We start from the raw sequence: 23,122 nt of genomic DNA, 5'->3' as shown, positions 1-23,122 counted from the left end.
TGACTACTATAGCTCTGTAGTATTGTTTGAAGTCTGGAAGGGTTATTCCTACAGCTTCATTCTTTTTCTTCTGTGATGCTTTGGCAATTCTGGGTCTTTTGTGATTCCATATAAATTTTAGTATGATTTGTTCTAGTTCTGTGAAAAATGTCCTGGGTAATTTGATAGGGATTGCCTTGGGCAGTATGCTATACAGAAGAAACTTTTAAAAATTTATTTCCCTGTAACATATTTATAAATAATTTTTTTCATGGTGTATTATTTGTCTTTTACTTTGCCTGCAACATTATTTTCTATGCAAAATGTCTTTTTAATTTATGTAATCAAAATTTTCCATATTTTTTATTACCTTCTGGATTTTAAATCAGAGGGATTTTTTCCCCCTACTCTCAGATAATAGAGTAGTTCATCCATGTTTTCTTTTAGTGCCTGCATAGTTTCTTTTTTTTTTTTTTCAGGTGGTTCTCTGATCCATTTGGAATTTATTCTGGTATAGAGAGTTAGAAATGGACTCAACTTTATCTTTTTCCATATGTTTATTTAGTTATCTTGGTATTAGTTACTGAGAAGTCCATCTTTCCCCCACTAATTAAATGCCACTTGTACTGTTTACTAAATTTCCATATGTACTTTTACCTGTTTCTTATTGGTCTGTGTTTTCATTACAGTTTTGATTAGACAGGCTTTATCTATGCCTTTTAAATTGTATGGATTTATTTTTAATATTTAAAAACGTAGATGTAGGATTATGTATGTAATTTTAAAAGATGTTAGGTTATACTGACACTTAAATATTCCAGAGAATCCTGGTTAAAAGTCACCAGGTTATCATGAGAGCTTTTTAATATCGTAGCTGTAAGAAGTAGGTGGGTACTCCTGGGTAGTCTACTCTGGGTAGCCACAGGCCAGTGTGAAAGGTTGGAATTTGGGAGGTAAGGCTGTAAGAATGTTTTTTGAGATCTTGAAAAGTAATTTTTAAAGGACTTTCAATATGTAAGATTTGTCTGAAAAATTGTTAAAAGGTATATTATGACTTTGCTTATATAAGTTTTTAGTAAACTGTTTCTCTCCTTTTTTTTTCTTTTAGTACCATGTATGTATTTGGTGGCTTCAACAGTCTCCTCCTCAGTGACATCCTGGCATTCACCTCGGAACAGTGTGAAGCACACCAGAGTGAGGCTGCTTGTCTGGCAGCAGGACCTGGCATCCGGTGTGCATGGGACACAGGGTCATCTCAGTGTGTCTCCTGGGAGTTGGCAACTGATGCACAGGAAGAAAAGTTAAAATCAGAATGTTTTTCCAAAAGATGTATGTTTTTTCTCTTCTTAACATTTAATTAATTTGAGAGCTCATTCTTTTTTATCTGAATTACGGAGGCACTTATCCTGTGTGTACTGTTTATGTTCATTTTACTATCCCAAATTATTTAGTAATAACTTATGCAAATGCTTTATGAATGTTTGAAAATTGGTTTATAAACATCTTTATAATGGTTGGGAACATGCCATGTGGCTCCTGGAAGCCATCTGCTTGTGATAAAGGCAGAACCTTTCTAGCATTGCATGGACTGTACACCAACTCCGGAACCTGGCTGCAGTTGTTCCGAGGCACTGCAATCCAGTAGGACTTCTTTGTGATGATGGAAATGTTCTGTATCTGCACTGTCCCAGTATGTTAGCTCCTAACCACATGTATCAAATACTTGGAAATTGACTCGTGTAACTGAAAAACTGAATTGTTTAATGTTAATTAATCTGAATTAAAAACTACATGTGGTTAGTGGCTACCATATTGGATTATGCAGTTCTAACATTAGAAATAAGATTAAGAGGGTCAGTTCAGAAAAGCTATGTTGGAGTAGGCAGAGGTAGTTACTATCTTTGTCAAGTATTACTCTTTTCTGGCTTCTCTAGTTGGGCACGGCAGTGATAGCAAGGCAGACAGCTCCTGAGGATGAGTCATGATCCCTGCTTCTAGAGCCCTTTTATCTTCTGAGCTGTCTTCATCTTGCCTGCTCAGCTTTTTATTACTCTTTTGCTTTGACATACAGCACAGTGAAATATGGTGAAGTAATATGTGAGAAAGACCTTTGAACATAAGAAAAATGTCTCTGCAAAATATGTTTTCACTTCAGTTAATTTAAAGCCTGTTGACTGAATTTCTTAACTTGATGTAGCAGTTACCATGAGCGTTATGATGGATAGAGACAGCTTCACTCTTACAGAACACTCCAAATTAAGCTGAACATAAATCCTCAGTAAGAACACCTGGGGAACCTTCCAAGTCATTGGTGGTCTAGTGAGTGCTGGAGAACCACAATAACCAGAACCTGTCTCCTAAAAGGGATAAAATCAGTGAAATAGTTAGTTTTTAACCACATTTTAAAAGCTCAAATTGTGCAAATTTATAGGAAATAATGTTTAATTATCCTTAGATGGTTCATTATGAACCCAGTTGCTATGATCTCATCTCAGATATTACCTCCCTGGTTCACTCTGTGGGCCCAGTATGTGGGTCCAGTCCAGGGGGTGATGACCAGGCAGGTTGCTGGGGTCTTTGTGAGGGGGAGCCCTGCCTTTTCTAGTCCATGGATTCCACCACGCGCCATGTCCGTGAATGGTTTAACAGATGAGGCAACACAGTGGTGCAGATTCTCTTTTGTTGTTGACCTTGACTCTTCTGGGATCAGTAGGAGATCAGCAAACAGGTCTGTAGTAGCCCAGTTCTTTGACTTACATATATTTGTGCAAGATGGAGCTCAGCCTCATGCCTTTTTGGGGGTTCTGTGGTGCCACCTGCTTCCTGTGCCCATAGTATCCTTGCATTTATAGCTGGGATGAATGACTTGGTCCTCCTATATTATGTTGTTCGGTTCCTGGGCAGCTCTTGATGTTCAATTACTAGTTGATTTTTTTTCCTTTGGAAGAAAAATATTCAAAGAACCAGACCTATTTCTGTCATATCTCGTTGTTGAGTTAAATTAACTTATCTTTGTTTTTCATTTTCGGTGTACTTTTGTTGGAGGCATGGAATACAAAATAGCTTTTCTTCAGTTTATTTATTTCTAAATAGTATTTTAACCTGAACATGTCAGTACATTTTCCTGCCAGTTTCACTCCTCATTTTACTTCCCAGCTCTTGTTACTTTGGTTTTTTTGTCTTAGTCTCAACAAAAGCTGTAAAATATTTGTAATGGCCTGTGACTTTTCTTAGGAGAAGCTGTCATGGTTGATGAGTTTTTCTTCTCTACATAGCTCTTGACCATGACCGATGTGACCAGCACACGGATTGTTACAGCTGCACAGCCAACACCAACGACTGCCACTGGTGCAACGACCATTGTGTCCCTGTGAACCACAGCTGCACAGAAGGCCAGGTCAGAGGCCGTTTCTCAAGGATTTCAGAGTATAGACAAATCTGAGTAGAGTTAGGTGTAGATTATAGTGTGTATAGTATAAATACTGGCCTGGAGTTATTTTTAAAACCATCAGTGTAGATTTGGATTTTATTATTGCTCAAGTTTTCTTTTAAGAAGGGATGCTCTATACTTCCTGATTTCCAGAGGCCCTGCTAGCCACAAGGATTTATGTGTGGTGTTATAGAAGGCGAGACTATTACTCTTGAGTACTCCCCGCTCCCTGGGTATGGTTATGGCTGAGTACTAGATCCTCAGTGTGGAGTTGATAATGGTGTGCTCCCTCTACCTAAGCAAGGTTTGGGGAGCAAGTTAGGACTTGAGATTGAAAGTGAGTTGGGGATGTAGCAGCCATACTGAATCGTGGAAATCACAGATTTCGCAAAATCTCTTTATGTTGTATCTTGGCTCAGCATAATTTATGCTTAGCATTTATGATTTTTGATTTAGATTATAAGGAAAAAAAAGATTACTCAGCTTTTATAGTTTTTGATATTCTTTGTCAGTCTGGTAAGCAGCTTATAAAATATAAAACTTTTAGCACGTTTGGGAGGTGTTTAAAAAGCAGTAAGTTCAACATCCCCATTTTACAGATGAGCAGGTTGAAGCATGGTGTTTAAAAGAGTGCACTGCTTCCTTGCCAGGTAAAAGGCATGTCCCTGAGCGGAACATTTCACTACAGTGTTCCCACTGTAGTGCTGCTTCATTTGCATCTTGTCTATCTGTCTGTCTGTAGTTTGCTTCCTCAGCTAGACTTTGTTGTATTTAGTATTCTGTTTGTTCCTACCATGATCTCTCTGTGAGTTTAAGAGGAAAACTTCTGTCCACTGTGTTCTAGATCTCCATTTTCAGATATGATAATTGTCCCAAGGATAACCCCATGTACTACTGTAACAAGAAGACCAGCTGCAGGAGCTGTGCCCTGGACCAGAACTGTCAGTGGGAGCCCCGGAATCAGGAGTGCATCGCGCTGCCTGGTAAGCCTTGCAGGGGCATCTTGATGTGTTTGGGTCCAAAGACTTCACACACACACACGCACACACCCTCAAGACTGTGCAGCCTACCTAGGTTGAAACCCGCAAAGGGGACAAACTCACTTTATCCATTCATCCCCTACACCACTAATGTGGTTGTTATTTTTTTTTTAACAAAAAGACGATTTTTAAGTATTGACTTCTATCATCCTTTGAAAGAAAGTGAAGCATTATCTGCTGATGTGGTGTTTTCCAATCCACCTTTCCAATAATCCATGTTTGTTTTTCTGCTCTTTACTTAGGATTTTAACCTTGTTTCTAATTGTTCTTCAAAAGAAGGTTTATAAATTTAACACTGGCACTAAACAAATATTTTTCTCTAAAACATAGGAGGATTGACCTCAAAATATGCATCTTGAGATCTAGGAAATATTACTGATAAACATTTTAAAAATTCTTATGTGTATTCTTTATTTGGTCCTTAGTAATATGTCTGATGCCCTCACCACATCCTAACGAAGTACCTAGAATTCAAATCACAAAAACCATTTAGGTTTTCGGTAATTCAAACTGGTGATATAAGTAGTTTCATGTGATTTCTAAAATTCTTTATTTCTCTCTCCCTTCTTTGTAAAAGAAAATATCTGTGGCACTGGCTGGCATTTGGTCGGAAACTCATGTTTGAAAATTACTACTGCCAAGGAGAATTATGACAATGCTAAATTATCCTGTAGGAACCACAATGCCTTTTTGGCTTCTCTTACAACCCAGAAGAAGGTAGAATTTGTCCTTAAGCAGCTGCGAATCATGCAGTCATCACAGAGCATGGTGAGTTAAAACCCTTGGAATTTAAATCTCTAATATCCACCTATTGCTTTGCTATTAATCTCTGTGAAAATTTTGATGTCTTCTCTGAGCTATATTCCTGTCCTTTGTAAAATGGCCATGTTGAAGTGCCAGGCATGCTATGTAAACATAGAAATGATGGTCTGTACTCACCTGCCATGGGTGATTTGGGATAGGGAGGTTTTCCTGTATCTATTGGATATATGTAACTTAATGGTTTTTATCTAGAAGCCTGTTTTGGTCAAGACGTTGATTATATTCATAGCTGTGCCTGTTTTGCCTATAGTCCAAGCTCACCTTAACCCCATGGGTTGGCCTGCGGAAGATCAACGTGTCCTACTGGTGCTGGGAAGATATGTCCCCATTCACCAATAGTTTGCTACAGTGGATGCCGCATGAGCCCAGTGATGCTGGATTCTGTGGAATCTTGTCAGAACCCAGTACTCGGGGCTTAAAGGCTGCAACCTGCATCAACCCACTCAATGGTAGTGTCTGTGAAAGGCCTGGTAAGTGTAAGGGTGAATTAAGTGTTATTGGAAGTTCGTTGAAAGAGAAACTGTAGAAGGCATCGTTAAGTATTGTGGAATTTCATGAAAAACAGATGGAGTATTGATTTCAAACATTTGAAGCAGAGTATAACCCAGAATTTTTAAAGCAGAAGGAAATGGTCTTTGGCTCTGAACAACGTGAGCCATAAGCAAAACCAACAATAACTAATACTACTCAAGGATCCTAATATTCTAATTACCAGTGAGATTGATTGGTTTGTTGACAACAAAAGGTAATAAGAATTGCCCTGAAAGGCCAATTTCTTGGTGTTGGCAGAGAAATGCTGTGGAAGAAAGAAAAAAAATGCAGAGAAAAGATCAGAAAAGCTAGGTGACCACTACAGGGACATTGGACAAAAAGATGATGTCAGTTGGAAGAAAAACAATGAGAACGGTTGGTTATGTGACAGCCAGCCGAAGCAGACCTGGCATGCTAGCTGCGGGAGGGAGGTGCTGAAGGAGCAGCGCTTGGAGTGGCTCCCCAGGCCTGAAGCGCTCCTCTGGGCTGCACTCAGGCTGTGTAAAGGCAGCACGTGGGCAAGCCCTCCGCCAGCACCCTCCTCCTGCTGAAGGACTCACAAGCAGTAGGTGGAATTTTGTGGATCTTTTTGGGAGGCTGGACTCCACTGACATCATGTCTCATTTTAGGAAGGTACTATAACTTGTCTGAGGAATACAGAGGTGTGGACGAGAATTCATAGCACTCTGGAAGTCACCTTAAAATACAATTTCTAACTTTCCCGAAAAGGGGAGCTTTTCAGCCATTTTGATCCTGAATACTTTGGTGAATTTAATGAATGCTGTGGTTTTCTTCCCCCCAGATAAACAAAGATACAATTTTGCATATTTGGGAGGATTATAAAACCCCAGAAGTTCATCCTGAGTCTCCTATATTGTAAGGAGCTTTAGAACTCTTACTCATATGGGAAGATTAACTTGTTCCCTCATGTCAATCCTTAACACTCTTTGAAAAGAAAAACACTTTTCACCTCAAGTGTTTAAATATACTTGACCAAACAGTAAATCATGACCTAGTACTTTCTGTATTCTTCATTGAGTGTAGCCCACTGAATCGACTTCGTGACACACTAGTGGCTCACAACCCACACTGGAAAGCCTTTGACCTCAGCTGACTTGGTGGGAGCGCTAAGTGTCTCTCTTGGGTTTACTTCCCAGCGAACCACAGCGCCAAGCAGTGCCGGCCACCGTGTGCCTTGCGGACGGCATGTGGAGAGTGCACCAGCGGCAGCTCAGAGTGCATGTGGTGTAGCAACATGAAGCAGTGCGTGGACTCCAATGCCTACGTGGCCTCCTTCCCTTTTGGCCAGTGTATGGAGTGGTATACCATGAGCAGCTGCCCCCGTGAGTGCAAAGTGAGCTCTAGGCACTCATGAGTGCCCTGTGTGTGAGTGACAACTCCTGCATGTAGGGCAGTGCTGTCAGCCTCTGAACATTCTAGGCATGAGAACAGACTTGACCTTCTGCTCAGGTCTGTCCAGAGACTGCCTCATGTGAACCTGCATACAGAATCAAGCACAATGACATGAGTGAACAAACGTAGGAGAAATCACAAGTGCAGAAATAACTTGCCCAACTCAGTACCATATTGCTTAGCCCATGTAGTGTCGCCACATCTTAATCTACTAATTCATAAAGTAAGTGCTTTCCAGCAAATGATCACTAAGGTCTTTTCTGCCTCCAGCATTTTGGGATTGAGAGGGGAGGAGTCCCTATTATATGTTGGGCAAAATATTGGGCTCTTTAAAAATTTATTATGTCCTTTAAACAATCACAGTAGAATAGGAGTTTTGACTCACAGAAGTTGAATCGTCTGTTAAAGAAAAAGATAATTTAAATGCAGTGAATTTAAGTCTACATGTGATAGTGAATTGTAACTTCTTTTTTTTTTTGTACAGCTGAAAATTGTTCAGGCTACTGTACCTGTAGTCACTGTTTGGAGCAACCAGGCTGTGGCTGGTGTACTGATCCCAGCAATACTGGCAAAGGCAAATGCATAGAAGGCTCCTATAAAGGACCAGTGAAGATGCCGTCTCAGACCCCTCAGACAGGGAATTTCTATCCACAGCCCCTTCTCAATTCCAGCATGTGTCTGGAGGACAGCAGATACAACTGGTCTTTCATTCATTGTCCAGGTAAGATGTCTTGTGTATCCAAAGTCAAGTGTTGTACTACCTATTTACAAAGAATAAAGCCTTGAAAGCTACATTATTTATATGGATTTCCTTTAAGAAGAAAATATAACATCATTTTAGGAGAAATGGGTTCATATGAAAGATATAATGTCAACTAATGAAAATCCTAAAGATTTCAAATGAGTTGTTTTACTTTCATTACAGAAATGTTCATTATAAAAAATTAAATATTACAGATGTAGATAAAATAAAAACTGAAATTTCTCTTGTCACCAGTACTTCATAGAGGTAAAAACTTACAACAGTTTAACATAGATATATATTTTTAGATAAAAAATACTATGCTGTATACTATGCATATGATATATATTATTAAAAAGCAGTTTGCTTTTTACTTAATACATTGTGGCAATTGTTAGGGGGAAAATTAAAAATAAAATCTGCCATCCCAGAAATTCCTCTTCACAGATATAGAAAAGGAAGAAAGAAAATGGTTTTATTATTGAATAAACATTAAACCAGACTGTGGTGCACATCACAGCAATCCGCTAGTGAGATTGCTAAGACAGAGAGAAATTCCACTCTTTTAAACAGCCGAACATATATAATCCCTTTTATACATGTTCTCAAATGATGATACCTTGTCCTCATGTGAGAGGATTTAACAGTTTGCTCTACATTTTTTTCCTAGTTTATTCTGAATTCACCTGGTAGTTGGGATGACTGCCTGTGTTAATTAATTGCCTTTATCCAAAGGGGGAAAAAACTTGTATCTATGGCAAACGGGTAGTTACGGTTTGGCTGGATTCCCACAGAGACCGGGAAGGGGGGCTGGATCCCTTGATGTTTACATTTCAAAGAGATGGCTCCTGAGCTCTTAGAAACATCCCTACGTTGTTGCTGACTTAAGCCTTATTTAGGTTTTAAACAGATTTACATATATATACATATCAAAGGAACAGGAAGTTTTTTAATACAGATTTTCGTAATGAAGTGCTCTAAGAAAAGGAATAAGGAAACCGCTCTCTATTCCTTTTGACTAGAGGAAAAAAGGAAAAATGCAGCCAGCCTGCCTGTCTCCCTTTCTCCCTCCTTCCCTCTCTTTTCCTTTCTCTCCCCTCTCCCTCCCTCCCTCCCTCCCTCCCTTCCTTCTTTCCCTTCTCCCCCATCCTTCCCTCCTCTCTGTCCCTTCCAGTGGTTGGTGCAAGAAGGACTAGACCATGAGCTGGCCTAAAGCTGCTGGGGTAGCTGCTCTGAGAAACCACCCCTGAGAAAATGGCCTTTGATTCAGACTTTCAGGAGATACTCGGGAATGTACTGACTGGCCTTCAGAACAGGTGGGAGAGGCTAGGCTGGTGCAGAGACTCCCAGGAGGTTAGTGGATGAGAACTTCTCCAAGAGCCTGTCAGACAGGGCTCTTTGTGAAGACTTCTGTAAGGGGAAGGCCCACTGTAAACAAAGATGAAAGGCCAGAGATAAGACTCTTGAGAAAATAACTGTAGTGTATGTAACAAATGATTATCATCCAAAGTATGTAAACCTCCACCATCCAGGGGAAAAAAAAATGCTGCATGTCACCCTAACAGAAAAAGTGGGCAAAGGATGCAACATCATTCTCAGAAAAGGAAATAATGCAAGAAATGGAAAATAAAATGAGAAGCCATTTTTTAATCTACCAAACTGGATTAAAAGTTTTTTTGCTCCCTTTTTTCCTCTCTAATATTTTGAAGGATCTACAATTCTATTGCTAATCTACTAGTGGCTTAATTAATGAAATATTTAAATCTGTGCCTTTCCACTAACAGCAAGATAAATCAAGTGAAAGGAAAATGCACAAAATACAGGAAAATATTTACAAATCAGGTATTTGATGAGAGTCTAATGGCCAGAATATGTAAAGGACTCTATAAATTCAAATAAGCACATGAAAAGATGCTCAGCATCATTGAAGAGATCGGAATCCTCACACATTGTTGGTAGGAATGTAAGATGCTATAGCCACTTTGGAAAACAATTTGGCATTTCCTCAAAAAGTTAAACATAGAGATGTCATATGACCCAGTATATTCCCAAGAGACCTGAAAACATATGTCCACACAAAATCTTATACTGAATGCTCATAGCAATTTTATTCATAATAGGCAAAAGTGGAAACAACCCAAATGTCTGTCCTCCAGAGAGTGGATAAACAAAATGTGGTACATTCATACAGTGCAGTACTATTGGGCAAATAATAAGGAATGAAGTACTGATGTATTTTGTAACATGGGCGAACCTCAAAAATATGTTATGTAAAACCACGCAGATGCAAAGACTGTATATTGTATGAAATCATTTATATGGAATATTGAAGAAGGGCAAGTATTTAGAGACAAAATATAGATTAGTGGTTGCCTAGGGCCAGGGGCAGAAATGGGGACTAGTGGGCACAAGGTTTCCCAAAGTAGCTGTACCATTTTTCATTCTCACTAGCAATGTAAAATGGTTCAGATTTCTCCACATCCTCATCAGCACTTGTCTGTCTGTCTGTCTGATTGCAGCTGTTCTAGTGTACGAGAAATGGTGCCTCTCTGTGGTTTTGATTTGCATTTCCCTAATGACTGATGAAGTTGAGCATCTTATTGGCCATTTGATGTCTTCTTTGGAGAACTGTCTATTTAAATTCTTTGCCCACTTATAAATGGCATTGTCTTTTTATTATTGACCCATAAGAGTTCTTTATGAATTCTAGTTACAAGTTCCTTATTGGATTTACGATTTACAAATAATTTCTCCCATTCTGTGTGTTTTTTTTTCACTGTCTTGATGGTATCTTTTAAAATACAAAAACTTTAAACTTTATAAGTCTATTGTATCAGTGTTTTCTTTTATCCTGTGTGCTTTTGGTATTGTAGCTAAGAAATCAGTGCCTAACTAACCCAGAATCAGAAAGGCTTATGCCTGTGTTTTGTTTTTAAAGTGAAATAAAATTATTTCTTTGTATTTAGGTCCATAATTCATTTTGAGTTAATTTTTTGTACATGGTGTGAGATAGGAGTCCAAATTTATCTCCTTGTGTGTGTGGTTAATGAATTGTCCCTGCACGGTTTGTTGAAAAGGGTATTTTTTTAACCATTGAACTTTGGGGGCACATTTGTTGAAAATCAGTGGAATATAAGAACTTACTTCTAGACTCTGGTTTCTATTCCACTGACCTATATGTCTGTCCTTATGCCAGTATCACACTTTCTCAATTACTGTACAAAGTTTTGAAATTAGGAAGTCTAAGTCCTCCAGCTTTGTTCTTATTTTTCTAGATTATCATGCCTGTTCTGGATTCCTTGCATTTCCATTGGAATTTTAGAATGAACTTGTCGGTTTTAGGAACAACCTCAAAAAGCCAGCTGATACTTGATAGAGATAATACTGAATCTATAGACCAATTGGGAGTGTATTACCATCTTAACAAGATTAAGCCTTCCAGTTTATAAACATGGAATGTCTTTCTGTTTCTTTAGTTCTTTATTTTCTTTCAACAATGTTTTATAGTCTGCAATGTATGTATCTTCCACTTATTTTGTTAAATTCACTGTACAAAGTATATTATTCTTATTCAGCATTCCTCCCACAGTGGAGGAAGCAGGGAGCGACAGACCAGGTGCCCGGATGCATTTGGCATATTCGTGATTGTGCCAAGTGCCCCCCCACCTTGGGGTGTTATGGCAACCTGAAGATAACTGGGGACATTGCTCTAATTTTTTCTTTCGGCCCCAGCCTTCCTCCTTTGCCCGCCCCGCGGAATGGTCCTTTCCTCCTGTAACACCTTGACAAATGCCTCGGTAAGCTGTTGAGCAGGCAGAGCAGGTCATGAGGTACTTCCCGTTGTCACCACTCTCCTGAGGCCTGCTCCAGCTCCCAACCTCTGCTGGATTTTCTGGTGTCATTTGGTAGAGTGCATCTAGTCACTTTGGCAGTCCCCTCTAGGAGGGACAGTCCCTCTGGCAGGCTTAGTGCAACTCAGATACCTACAGGGATGGGATAGAAAACGGGTGGAGAAACAGAACAGGTGCAAGGCCATCAAAAACTGCAAAGGCAGAGGCTGTATCACATTGATCAACCCAGACAGATCCACAGAAGTTGCTTAAAGAATAGATCTTAAATGTTTCACCACAAAAAAGAAATGGTAATTATGTGACATGATGCTTGTGTTAGCCAAAGCTATGGTGGTCATCATTTTGCAGTATGTAAGTGTATCAGAGCAAAACATTGTACACTTTAAATTTATGCAACATAATATGTCAATTATATCTCAGTGGAGCGAAGGAGAAAAAAAGGCAGGTCTGCTTACAAGTTATGTGCTAAGTGAGTGGCCCCACATGGAGTCTGCAGTGCACAGCTGTCCTGAGCAGTCCTGAGAGGTCCAGGCTTCATATGCCTTTCTGTTTGTAAAGTCTATATACATCAGGAGTCTTAGCAATTCCATTTATGGAAATGTTTATATATAAGCATGGTGTTTTTCTAAAAATGAAAAATTGAAAGCAAACAATATCAGAATGTAAAGGAGTGGTTAAATGACTGTTATGATTCATAGAAATCATTTTGCATTTCAAGTTTTGCTTAAGATGGAGAAAATAATGTAAAATAATTGTGATCTATATTTAAAAAATCAAAATTGTATATTAATATGTGCACAACTGTGTAAAACTGTATAGAAAAATTACTGGAAGGAAAGATTCCAGATGTGGACAGTGATCTCTGGGTGGTGGAATTGTATATGATCTTTTCCCCTTCCTTGTATTTTTCAAATTTACTATCATGAACATACTATTTTTATAGTGAATAACAACAAAACTTTTTTTTAATGGCTACAGACTTTCACCTTGTTGTGATCTATTTCTGATTTTCCTGAACTAGTTCTTTTTTGATGTTTAGATCTTATTTCTCAAACTAGTTTTTAGTAGTTTTGATGATTTTGTATTTAGAGGCAATAAGGAACTAAAACAGATAGTTGCAAGTAAATCTTGTGGAACTCAGTCCACCCAGTTCTACCATGGGACAATTCCTTCTTTCAGCTTGTCAGTGTAATGGCCACAGCAAATGCATCAATCAGAGTATCTGTGAGAAGTGTGAGAACCTGACCACGGGCAAGCACTGTGAGACCTGCATATCTGGCTTCTATGGTGATCCCACCAATGGGGGAAAATGTCAACGTAAGTCACATATTTTAGGGTTACTGATTGCAAACCAGGCGGAACACTATGTCTCTGTTTGACCTGAATATCTTGGAGGGAAAAAGCCACTTGGTTTTGGATACTGCATTCCTTAAATTCTACTTGTCAGGAGGTCAGCTGAGCTGGGAGAGAGCGAACAGAGCTGCCAAGTGTCAGAGCAAAAAGTCAGAAACGAAGGTGTTAAGCCTTTAATCACTTACTGTGATGATGTAAGCAAGAGGCTTTAAACTAGAGAAAGCACTGACTCTCCTTGTTGCATTTGCCCTCCTGGAATGGTGGCTGGTTGAGCAGCAGGTGGATCAGGGATCAGCTCACTGTGAAGGGAGCCCTGAACAAAGGCCCCGAAAAAGCCTTTTATGACCCCCAGGGGTGGGGAGGGAGGGGGAAGAGAAAGGGCTAGGAGTGGAAAGGTACCCAGGACTGGGGGTGAGGAAAGTGTCTTCAGGGTTCCCCTCTCCTCCACAAGGTGGCTCAGCAGAGGTGCTTGAAGATCTCTGCCCAAGGCCTCAGGTAAAGAGACCTGGGAATGAAGGCTCCTGAGCTAAGGATGCAAATATGTGAAGGAGTGTGGCTGGTCAGGGGGCCTGAGACCTTGACTCAGCTCCCCCCAGAGACTTCCACCCAGGCTGGAGGGCAGCTTTCCCGTGAGACCCACCAGGGAAAGCCTTTGTCCTTGTCTGTGGTTGAGCCTCAAAAATCACACATAGGTTTTTAACCAGGAGCAGGATTCCTCAGTACTTCTAGTATTTTTAAAGATTTAAACAGTCCCTTGTTTCCCCATACCTGTGAAATAGATTCCTGTAAGCAGTAGGACACTTTATTTTCAGGACTCAAATTATATTTTTTTAAATGACAGTTGATACCAATAAAGTACTTTGTGGTTTGTTCTCATTTCCAGTAGAAAGATCCTTCAGATCTGAGTAGGAAAGTAACTAAGAAAGGAATATCTCTGCCTACTCCCCAGATCCCACCTCCAAACCCCTTAGCATGGCCCTTGAGAATCTGATCCCAAGCAGCCAGGAGAGAGCTAGCATCCTAGCAGAATATCCCTTAATCTCTCTGGGGTTCAGTTTCCTCATCTGTAAAATGGAGATAATAGGTTGGTTGTTGAAATGAAAGCAGTCAGCAGCACATGACAGGTAGTCAGTACTCGGTAGATGTGAGCGATTATTATTACTCTTCTAATATTCTTTCTCACCACTCATATAAAATTTCTTGCTCAGATTAAAAGCTATTCTAAAAATACTCTTTCACTCCTTGTTAATAGATTTCATCCATTAAATAGTAGTCAGAGTGTCTGACATTACTGAGTGGTGAGTGTGTACAAGGCATTGTGCTGGCAACCACCTGAGACGTAGTTGCTTTTGTTATCCCCGAGATTAAGTAACCTGCCCAAGGTCTCACTGTGAGAGTTGGTCACACTGAGGACCACATCCAGGACATGACTTTAACTCCTGGGCCTGGTCGTGCCTCCAGATGCCATCATTCCCGTATCTGCAGCTGTCATCTTAGAAAAATTACATCCTCTGTGCCATTTGAGGGGCCTGAGTCAGTTGTCCAGAACTTAGAGCTGGCTTTGTTTTTCAGTCACAACCCATAAGAGAAAGCATGTTTTAAAAATACCATGAGTGGTATTTAAGATACCAAGTCTTTAATGTTTTCTCCTTAGAGTTGTATAGCCCTTAAGTTACAGGTAATAGCCATGATTTTTGAATGCTTAACCATGTTTTATTAATGTATTATCTCATTTAATCCTCCCAGCAATCCTACAAGATAGGCTTTGTTATTATTATCCCCATTACATGGATGAGGAAGCTGACTTAGACATGTTAAGTAGCATGCTCAAAATTACAGGAGAGCTAAGCAGAGGGGCCTGGATTCAAACCCAGTCAGAATGACTTCAGGCCTTTGCGTTTGCTAATACCCTGCACCTCTCTGCATTCTCAGCAGAGCTTAGAGCCAAACCCTCGTGTTCCTCACTTCACATAAAGTCTCTTAACCACTGCACTATTCTATTTATAGGTGTCGTGGGGTGATTTTTTTTCTCCACAGGGTTTATTTTAAAAGTACACCTATCTCCAGCCTAATACTTTTAATTTATTCACTGAAGAACAGGTTATGAGTGAAAAGATGTTGAGCAAAAGGACTCACTTATTTCAGCTGAAGTATAAATGTGTCACAGCTCACACTATGTGTTGAGTGAAAGACTGTGGGGACGTGTTGATGGCTGGAGGAGGGAGATGACTCGAGTCATCTGCTATGAAGGCTAAGAAGACAGCAGGCAAGGGTGGTGTGTCCCCGAGTGTCTCTGAAACACTGACCTGCCACTGGAATCCTGCCCCAGCTCTGAGCCCTGGTGTGATTTGAAATGTGGCCATTGTAGGGAAGGCACCTCAGCGAGGCAGAGCTTAGCCAGACCAGCCCTCCCCTAGAGGGCAGTCACCGCTCAGAGCGTCTCCATGGGGACAAGGACTGTGTCTGTGTGCCCACAGTGGAGATGCTTCAGAAATGTTTATTGAATGGATGAAAGAGTCGTGACAGTGAAGAATAGTCTGTTGCAAAAATCAAAAGAGCGAAGGCCTCAGATGGCAGTTGACACGCATTCTCTTTCCTCCTGGCCTGTGACTGTGTCACCTTTAATGTTGCCTTGACATTATTTGAGATAAATCACTAGCTGAAAAACAAGAGTCTTACCCACTAAATAAATGCTTTTGTTTTAACCTGGCTTTCCTATTGAATCCAATTCAGATAAAATTATTAGTTTTAGGAAAAGTCTCTGATAGTGGTAATCTTTTAACCCAGATGTGATCCTCTGTTCCTTTTCCTCCTCCCCAGCGTGCAGGTGCAATGGGCATGCATCGCTGTGCAATACCAACACGGGCAAGTGCTTCTGCACCACCAAGGGCGTCAAGGGGGATGAGTGCCAGCTGTGAGTACCACACTCCCGGGACTCCTGCCACAGGCCACACTCACCAGGGAGGGCCACAGGGCCTTGAAGCTGCCTGAACCCCAAGAGCCACCCTCTTCCCTGTGCCTTGTTTCCATGAGCTCTGAGGGACTTCCAGGTTGACTGAGTAGAAATTTTGCCCTTTCTTCTTCTGACGGGTCTAATTTAGTCACCCTCCATACTGAGGAGGTCATCAGTTTAGCGGTAATTCCTTCACGCCTCTTTAATTCACATTTTTATGTTTGAGTGACACCAGCATTTCCTGGCTTGCTGACTTGAATTAGTCTTTTAACTTCAGCAACTACTCAAGTTTTGTCATGTCAGGAGATTTTCCTAAAAGACAGAGTTAGAAGAGCTGGTATTCCAAGGTGGGATTTTATTTGGCATTTTGGTTGTCTAACAGTAAAAGTGATTGATCCTCTTGCCTTTGACACATCCCTCCATGTTCTAGCATCTTCCTTGGTTCAGTAAGTCAGATACCTTCCAGGGAAGAGTTTGAGGTCCCCATCCATGAGGATGCAGACAGCATCAGGCAGGTATGGGGTTTCAGCCCTGGCTGTGCCTCCCCTGAGCAGGGAGCTCTTGAGGCAAGTCTCAGTTTCCCCACGCATCAGTAGTGAGACTGGTGACAATTGTTGTTAGTGTCCTCATGAGTTGAAACAAGAGAGATTGTTCCCCAATTTTTCTCTGCCTCACCAGAAAACCTCGTAAAACATACTCATTTTATTCATTCTCTCAAGAAGAGACTTGAGATCAATTTATCCAGAGAGAGTAGGAAAAGTGAGAAATGAACATATGAAAAATGTTTCCCCCCCCAATTAACAGCTCTGATTTTATTGTAGTAAAAACAGTCAGAGAGCTGGGTGGCCCTCGTGAAAAAGCACATACTGTAAGATAGCCATTCTTCCACTCAGCCGCCACTTACATCTTTTGGCACAGTCTAAACAGTTTGCTTTGTCAGAGTCTCATCCACACCCACACATTCCAAGATGGATAAAAACTCACTACTTTTTTAGTAACTAACCACAGGGAAATCAATTTGAAAAATGTTTTAAGCACTTTTAGAAGAATATTTAGTCCATACAAAAGTGAAAATGTGTTTTTCATGATAATAAATAGGATCTGAATTTTACTGTATTTGGATGTATCTCGTGCTTTGGCAAATGTTTATTGGCTGCTGGTGGTGTGAACTGCTGGGCAGTCAGCATTGAAAATGAATGCAAAGTCTTGTTTGTCTACCTGATTTGAGTCAAAGTCTTGTTTGTCTACCTGATTTGAGTAACAGTGAAGAATGTAATTGTACTGACTCAAACACTGTAGCTTTTATAAAAGAAGCTGCTCGATTTTGAAATGAATGTAGATTCTATTTTATGTAACAATAGAAAATAATCTTCATTCTTCCCCCTAGATGTGAGGTAGAAAATCGATACCAGGGAAACCCTCTCAAAGGAACATGCTATTGTAAGTGTTTTTGCAATTCTTCTTTGTCTAGAAGCAAAGTAGCTCAGTAAAACTTCATTGTTTTCTTTAACATGGTTTGAGAATGGCAAGTGCTGCAGGAATACAATGAACACTGGTGGACGTGTCCCCTAATTTGCTGCGTTACATTCTATTAGGTTTACTACAGATATGAACACTGTTTTAAGCTGCTTTAATTCTGGTTGTGGTTTATATCAGTATTTTCATAGCAGATATCAGGGAAGAATACAGCAGTAAATATCTCTGCCTTTCCTTGTTTATATTCTTTTGAAACCTTTCATTTGCCATTACTTGGTTGGGGTCATCATATTTCATATTTTAGTATAGATCAAAAACAATCCTTAAAATGTAGTTGAAGTTATCATTCCCTCTAAAACTGACTTGTGTTAACCACCTCTTTAGGAACTAATATGTAAAATAAAGTAATGTCTAACTTACAGTGAAAGGGAAGTCTGGCAGGGTGACCAGGACCAGATCTGGGTGGGTAAATGCATTTTCTTCCTGTCAGAGAGTCCACGTAATAGGACAGATTATGGAACTGGAGAAAAAGGAGCTAATGTTTTGGCATTCTATTATAATTACAAACCAGCTTTTCTGAGTTAAATAGCGTCCCCTCAAAATTCATTCCAGCTAGAACCTGTAAGTGTGTTTTTTCTAGAAAAACAAGAGGTACTTCATGATCTTGTGTACCTTAGCTGTAATTCCAAAAGAACAATTCACAAAAGAAAAAGTTGTCTATTGGGATTTACCAAATTTAAAACTTGTTTTTTTAAAAAAAACAAGCCACAGACACAGACAATGTTTGCAAAGCATATCTTTGATAAAAAGTTTATATTCAGAGTATATGAAGAATTCTTATACCTGGCAATTCTTACACGAATTACCAATAAGCACATGAAAAAAATGGGTAGCATTAGACATTTGGGATATGTGTATTAAAACTACAGTGACATACACCCTAAAATGACTAGAATCAAAAGCCAATGCTGGGGGTGAGAGGGTGGGGTTGGGGGGCATAAATTAGGAGTTTGGGATTAGCAGGTATACACTACTATATGTAAAACAGATAACAGCAAGGACCTACTATATAGCACAGGAAGCTATATTCAATATCTTGTAGTAACCTATAATGGAAAAGAATCTGAAAAAGGATATGTATGTTTGTATATACACACACATATATATAAACTGAATCACTTTGCTCTACACCTGAAACTAACACAACATTGTAAATCAACTGTACTTCAATAAAAAAGAAAACAAAAATAAAATCTAAAAAATTTTTTAAAAAGCTGATACCATGCTTAATAAAAGACAACTAGATTCTCATATCTCCTTCTGCTTTCAATCTCTTGCAGTATATTTCTGTTTAAAGTATGTGAAAAAAAATCTGGCCTCACCAGACAGATAGTTGGAAAAGGATAGGGTGTTTGAGTAACCTTTTTAGATTCAGATATTGTCCCTTGATACCATACTAAAACCAAACAACTGGTCATTTCTTAAAGGTTAGTTAACAGTGTGGAGTCTGAAACCACATCAATTAATTTTTTTGTAATCGGATACATTATAATATATTTCTGTCTTGAAAAATAAAGCTAATACCAAGTTTTAGCAATGATGTGGAGAAACTGAAGCCCTTATAAACTTTTTAGGAGAATATAAAATGGTTTTCCACTTGGGAAAATCATTTGGCAATTTCTTAAACAGTAAAAAACAAACTTGCCAACAACTTGCCAGTTCCCTCTTCCCCCTGGCAGCCACTGTTCTGCTTTCTCCATGAATTAGACTATTCTAGGTACCTCGTAAAAGTGGAATCATACAGTATTTGTCTTTTTGTGATTGGCTTATTTCATTTAGCATAACGTCCTCAAGGTTCGTTCATGTTGTAGTATGTCAGAATTTCCTTTCTCTTTAAGGCTGAGTAATATTCCATTGTATGTATGTACCACATTTTTGTTTATCCCTTCATCAGTTGATGGACACTTGGGCTGCTTCTACCTTTTGACTGTCGTAAATAATAGCTATGATCTATTTGGCTGTTACAAACATGATTGTACAAATGGCCCTTCAGGATCCTACTTTCAGTTCTTTTGAGTATATACTCAGAAATGGAATTGCTGGATCATTTGGTAATTCTATTTTTAATTTTTTGAAGGAACTGCTATACTGTTTTCCACAGTGGCTGCACCATTTTACATTCTCAACAGCAGTGTGGAAGGGTTCCAGTTTCTCCACATCCTCACCAAGTTTTTTTGGTAGTAGCCATTTTACTACAAGTGATACGGTACCTCATTGTGGTTTTGATTTGCATTTCCCTAATGATCTCTGATGCTGAGCATTTTTTCATGTGCTTATTGGCTATTTGCATATCTCCTTTGGAGAAATGTCTATTCAAGTCTTTTGCCCATTTTTAAATCGGGTTGTTGAATTGTGTAGTACTTCTTAGAATTAAATTTTACCATCTTTGGACAGAAGGCTCTTTTTCAAGCTGTGTTCTTTTGCCACATTACATTAGCCTTTGAACACTTTCTTGCTTTCTAGGATAAAGTAACTGAGGCATATATTTTCTCCGAGTCTGAGGCACATAGTCCTTGCCCCAGACCTGGAGTCAACTATTTTTACATGGAGTCTTATGATTAATTTATAACTTTGTATCTTTAAGCAAAACCAGCATGCTTAGTTAATATTTGTAGGTGAGTTAGATTGGAGCCTAAAAATCTCAACCAGGGTCATGATACAAAAAGTTTTTGGTAGGTTAACTCAAACAAAATGATATTGCCCGTAGACTTGATTCCTTTGTCAGTAGTGCTGTCCTGGCTGTTGAATATTTATGAGAAAAATCAATCTGTATTTCTAGAGACTTACTCTGTTTTATTTCAGTTTTTAAATACACATTTCTTTCTTTCCATAGATACTCTTCTTATTGACTATCAGTTCACCTTTAGCCTATCCCAGGAAGATGACCGCTATTACACAGCCATCAATTTTGTGGCTACACCTGATGAAGTAAGATTTAAAAATCTTCCTACTTTGTTTTGAATTAGTGTGAGTTTTTTTCTTGATTATTATGGATAGAAGCACTGCCTTAGCAGTGGTCTCCAGAGTGGAGTACACAGGATGATGTTTAGAGGTACAGGAAAGAAATGTTAATCTACATTTATCCTCCTTTTTATCTAAAAGGTAAGAACGATGTTGTTTAGATTTACCAGGGTCTGATACACAGAGTGACATTGACTCCACACATACTTGGTTTGCCCATCAGCCCATCACAGCCCCAAACAGGAAAGTGGAGGAGATTGCAAGGGGAATTGCTGTGTCAGGGGGGCAGTGACAGAGCCCAGATTTACTCTTTCAAAATGGAAATTAATACCAGTGATGCAAGGAAGGTGGCAGAGGTGACGCTTCTGTTCCTAGAATGTGTTCTTAGTCTCATTAAGTGGCAAAAACAGCACATGCTTAGCTGTCCAATAAGAACTTGGCCAGAAATAATTGAAATTGTTTTGATAACTATTTGAAATGTGTTTTTATATCTACTGTTGTTAATGGTAAACCCCAGTCTGCCACAAGGTATTACCTAGCAGCAGAAGAGAGCCAACACAGCATGACATTTAAAAGTGAAGCATCTATAACATGAAGACACATGTGTATGATTTCTTCATTGAAATACAAAGTTATTCATTCCCTACTCCGGTACATAGTGAAACTTTACTAAACTTGAAAATTATTTGGGAGCCTCCTTGGAGGTTTCTTATTTCTTATCAATATACACAAACCATTTGCCATTACAAAATTCTTGTCACAATAAATGTAACAAATAATACGTGGAAAACAATATGGTAACAAGCCGAAGTGTATTCCTTCATTAACAAATGTTATCAGCAAGCAGTGCTAAATTTAAGAAATAAGTAAATCAGTCGTAAAACAAGATCCACAGTGTGGAATATTTACAATTAAAGTAAGATTTGTTTTTCATATTCCACTTCAATGATAAAATTAAGAAGAGATGTACTTGAGAAGATACACTCTTATGAGTGAATAGCTTTTTAAGTAAAAATAAGAAGTGACTTTCAGTGAAAATAGTTTGTGGAAAAACTGTTGATATGTCATTTCAGTGGCTGTGTTGACCGAAAGTCTTTAAAAATTTTAGAATATGGTTATAGCAAAAGTACCATACAGGAAATTTACTTAACTGCCTTGTTTCTCTTATGACAGAATATTTAATACAATTATCCAATGTATGCATCTTGTCTTTTAAAAAACACAAGGATTTCAAGTTTATTAATTCTTTCCGTGGAAAGAAGTAATTGTTAGTAATGTGCTGCCAGCAAATATTAAAAATTAAATAAATGCTTGAGCTGGCCCTTCAGCTCAAGGTAGGATTTTATCAATAAATAAGAAGGTAACTGCTTTGTGAGAGAAACTTCTGGTCTGGAGACCACATTTTGAAATGGTTATTTGGAAATGCTCCCGTTTTTGTAATTTTTGTGCTATAAGAACTATCAAAATACCACCCTGGAAAATCTTAATTTTCTAACCTGTTTTAAAGTCTTTCAAAAATGAAGAATCTCAGCAGGATTAGATCCAAAAATATAAAATGCAGTATCTGAATTATTCGAAAAAACAATTCTTGGACCCCAAGAAAGAGATTAATTAGCCAAATTTCAGTGAAAACGAAAAATTAGTATCATGATTTTAATTTACCCAGCATAGCTGACTGTGCTCTTCTTTCAGCTGGCACAACACATTTCTCAGAGACACCTTTTTTAGTCATTAAAACCACAAGTCAGAATGTATTAAACTAGCTCTTCAAATTGCTGTATCTCTAAGTGGTTATATAGAGTTTTCAAAGATAATAAAGCATATTCTGTTTTATTCAAACAGTCTTCTTAGTGAGAGAAAAATGTTTTTAAATCATGAATAAAGACAAAAGTTTTTCAGTTTATATTTCAGCTTTATATGCTTTTTTTAAAAAAATTCCATTTTGGAGAACTCTGCACTGTATATAATCTATGGGTTCACAAGTACATAGGTTTAATTTGTAAATAAATATAAATTGGGGCACTTGATCTAGTGTTTTACTCTCCAGATGTATGGAAAGGGCTGCCCAGAGGACCCTCAGGAGGCTTATCCCCCTAACATAGGTCACAGGATATAGGTCATTGTGCTCTGGGAAGGATGTTTTTAAAGATACTTTCTCATGGAATTAGGCATTTGATTAAGCATTAAATCCCATATACATTTATGGGAGGGAAATGAAATTTACTTGGGACATATTGCTTTTATGTTAAGGAGAATTGATTAGAAATTTTACTAATTCTCCTGTAAGCCGTGAGTTTTTCTTAAGACATGAAAGTATATTTTTTATTATTAAGAAAGTTAAGAATAGTAAAATAATTACTGCTTTATTTTAAAATCAGGAAACTGTTATAATTAATTTTCTAATTATTTGTATTTCTCACCAGCAAAACAGGGATTTGGACATGTTCATCAATGCCTCCAAAAACTTCAACCTCAACATCACCTGGGCCCCCAGCTTCTCAGGTAAAGACA

At 38.8% G+C, this 23,122-nt stretch overlaps 1 protein-coding gene across 3 annotated transcripts in view; it reads left to right on the top strand.

The window, feature by feature from the left end:
* ATRN (attractin) overlaps positions 1-23,122 on the top strand; it is a 125,216-nt gene that overhangs the window by 62,557 nt on the left and 39,537 nt on the right. For all 3 annotated transcript variants that reach the window (XM_031674978.2, XM_072943884.1, XM_072943885.1), the window contains exons 12-23: positions 1,088-1,308; positions 3,255-3,376; positions 4,254-4,392; positions 5,027-5,217; positions 5,522-5,741; positions 6,960-7,145; positions 7,700-7,936; positions 12,988-13,125; positions 15,982-16,075; positions 17,502-17,554; positions 20,484-20,578; positions 23,035-23,113. In XM_031674978.2, coding sequence (XP_031530838.2) covers positions 1,088-1,308; positions 3,255-3,376; positions 4,254-4,392; positions 5,027-5,217; positions 5,522-5,741; positions 6,960-7,145; positions 7,700-7,936; positions 12,988-13,125; positions 15,982-16,075; positions 17,502-17,554; positions 20,484-20,578; positions 23,035-23,113 — 1,775 coding nt within the window. The remainder of the gene's footprint in view (positions 1-1,087; positions 1,309-3,254; positions 3,377-4,253; positions 4,393-5,026; positions 5,218-5,521; positions 5,742-6,959; positions 7,146-7,699; positions 7,937-12,987; positions 13,126-15,981; positions 16,076-17,501; positions 17,555-20,483; positions 20,579-23,034; positions 23,114-23,122) is intronic.

The sequence above is a fragment of the Vicugna pacos genome, chromosome 19 (assembly GCF_048564905.1).
Source record: "Vicugna pacos chromosome 19, VicPac4, whole genome shotgun sequence".
Lineage (NCBI taxonomy): Eukaryota > Metazoa > Chordata > Mammalia > Artiodactyla > Camelidae > Vicugna > Vicugna pacos.
The sequence above is the reverse complement of the archived record's forward strand: the minus strand, read 5'-3'. Positions and strand labels throughout refer to the sequence as shown.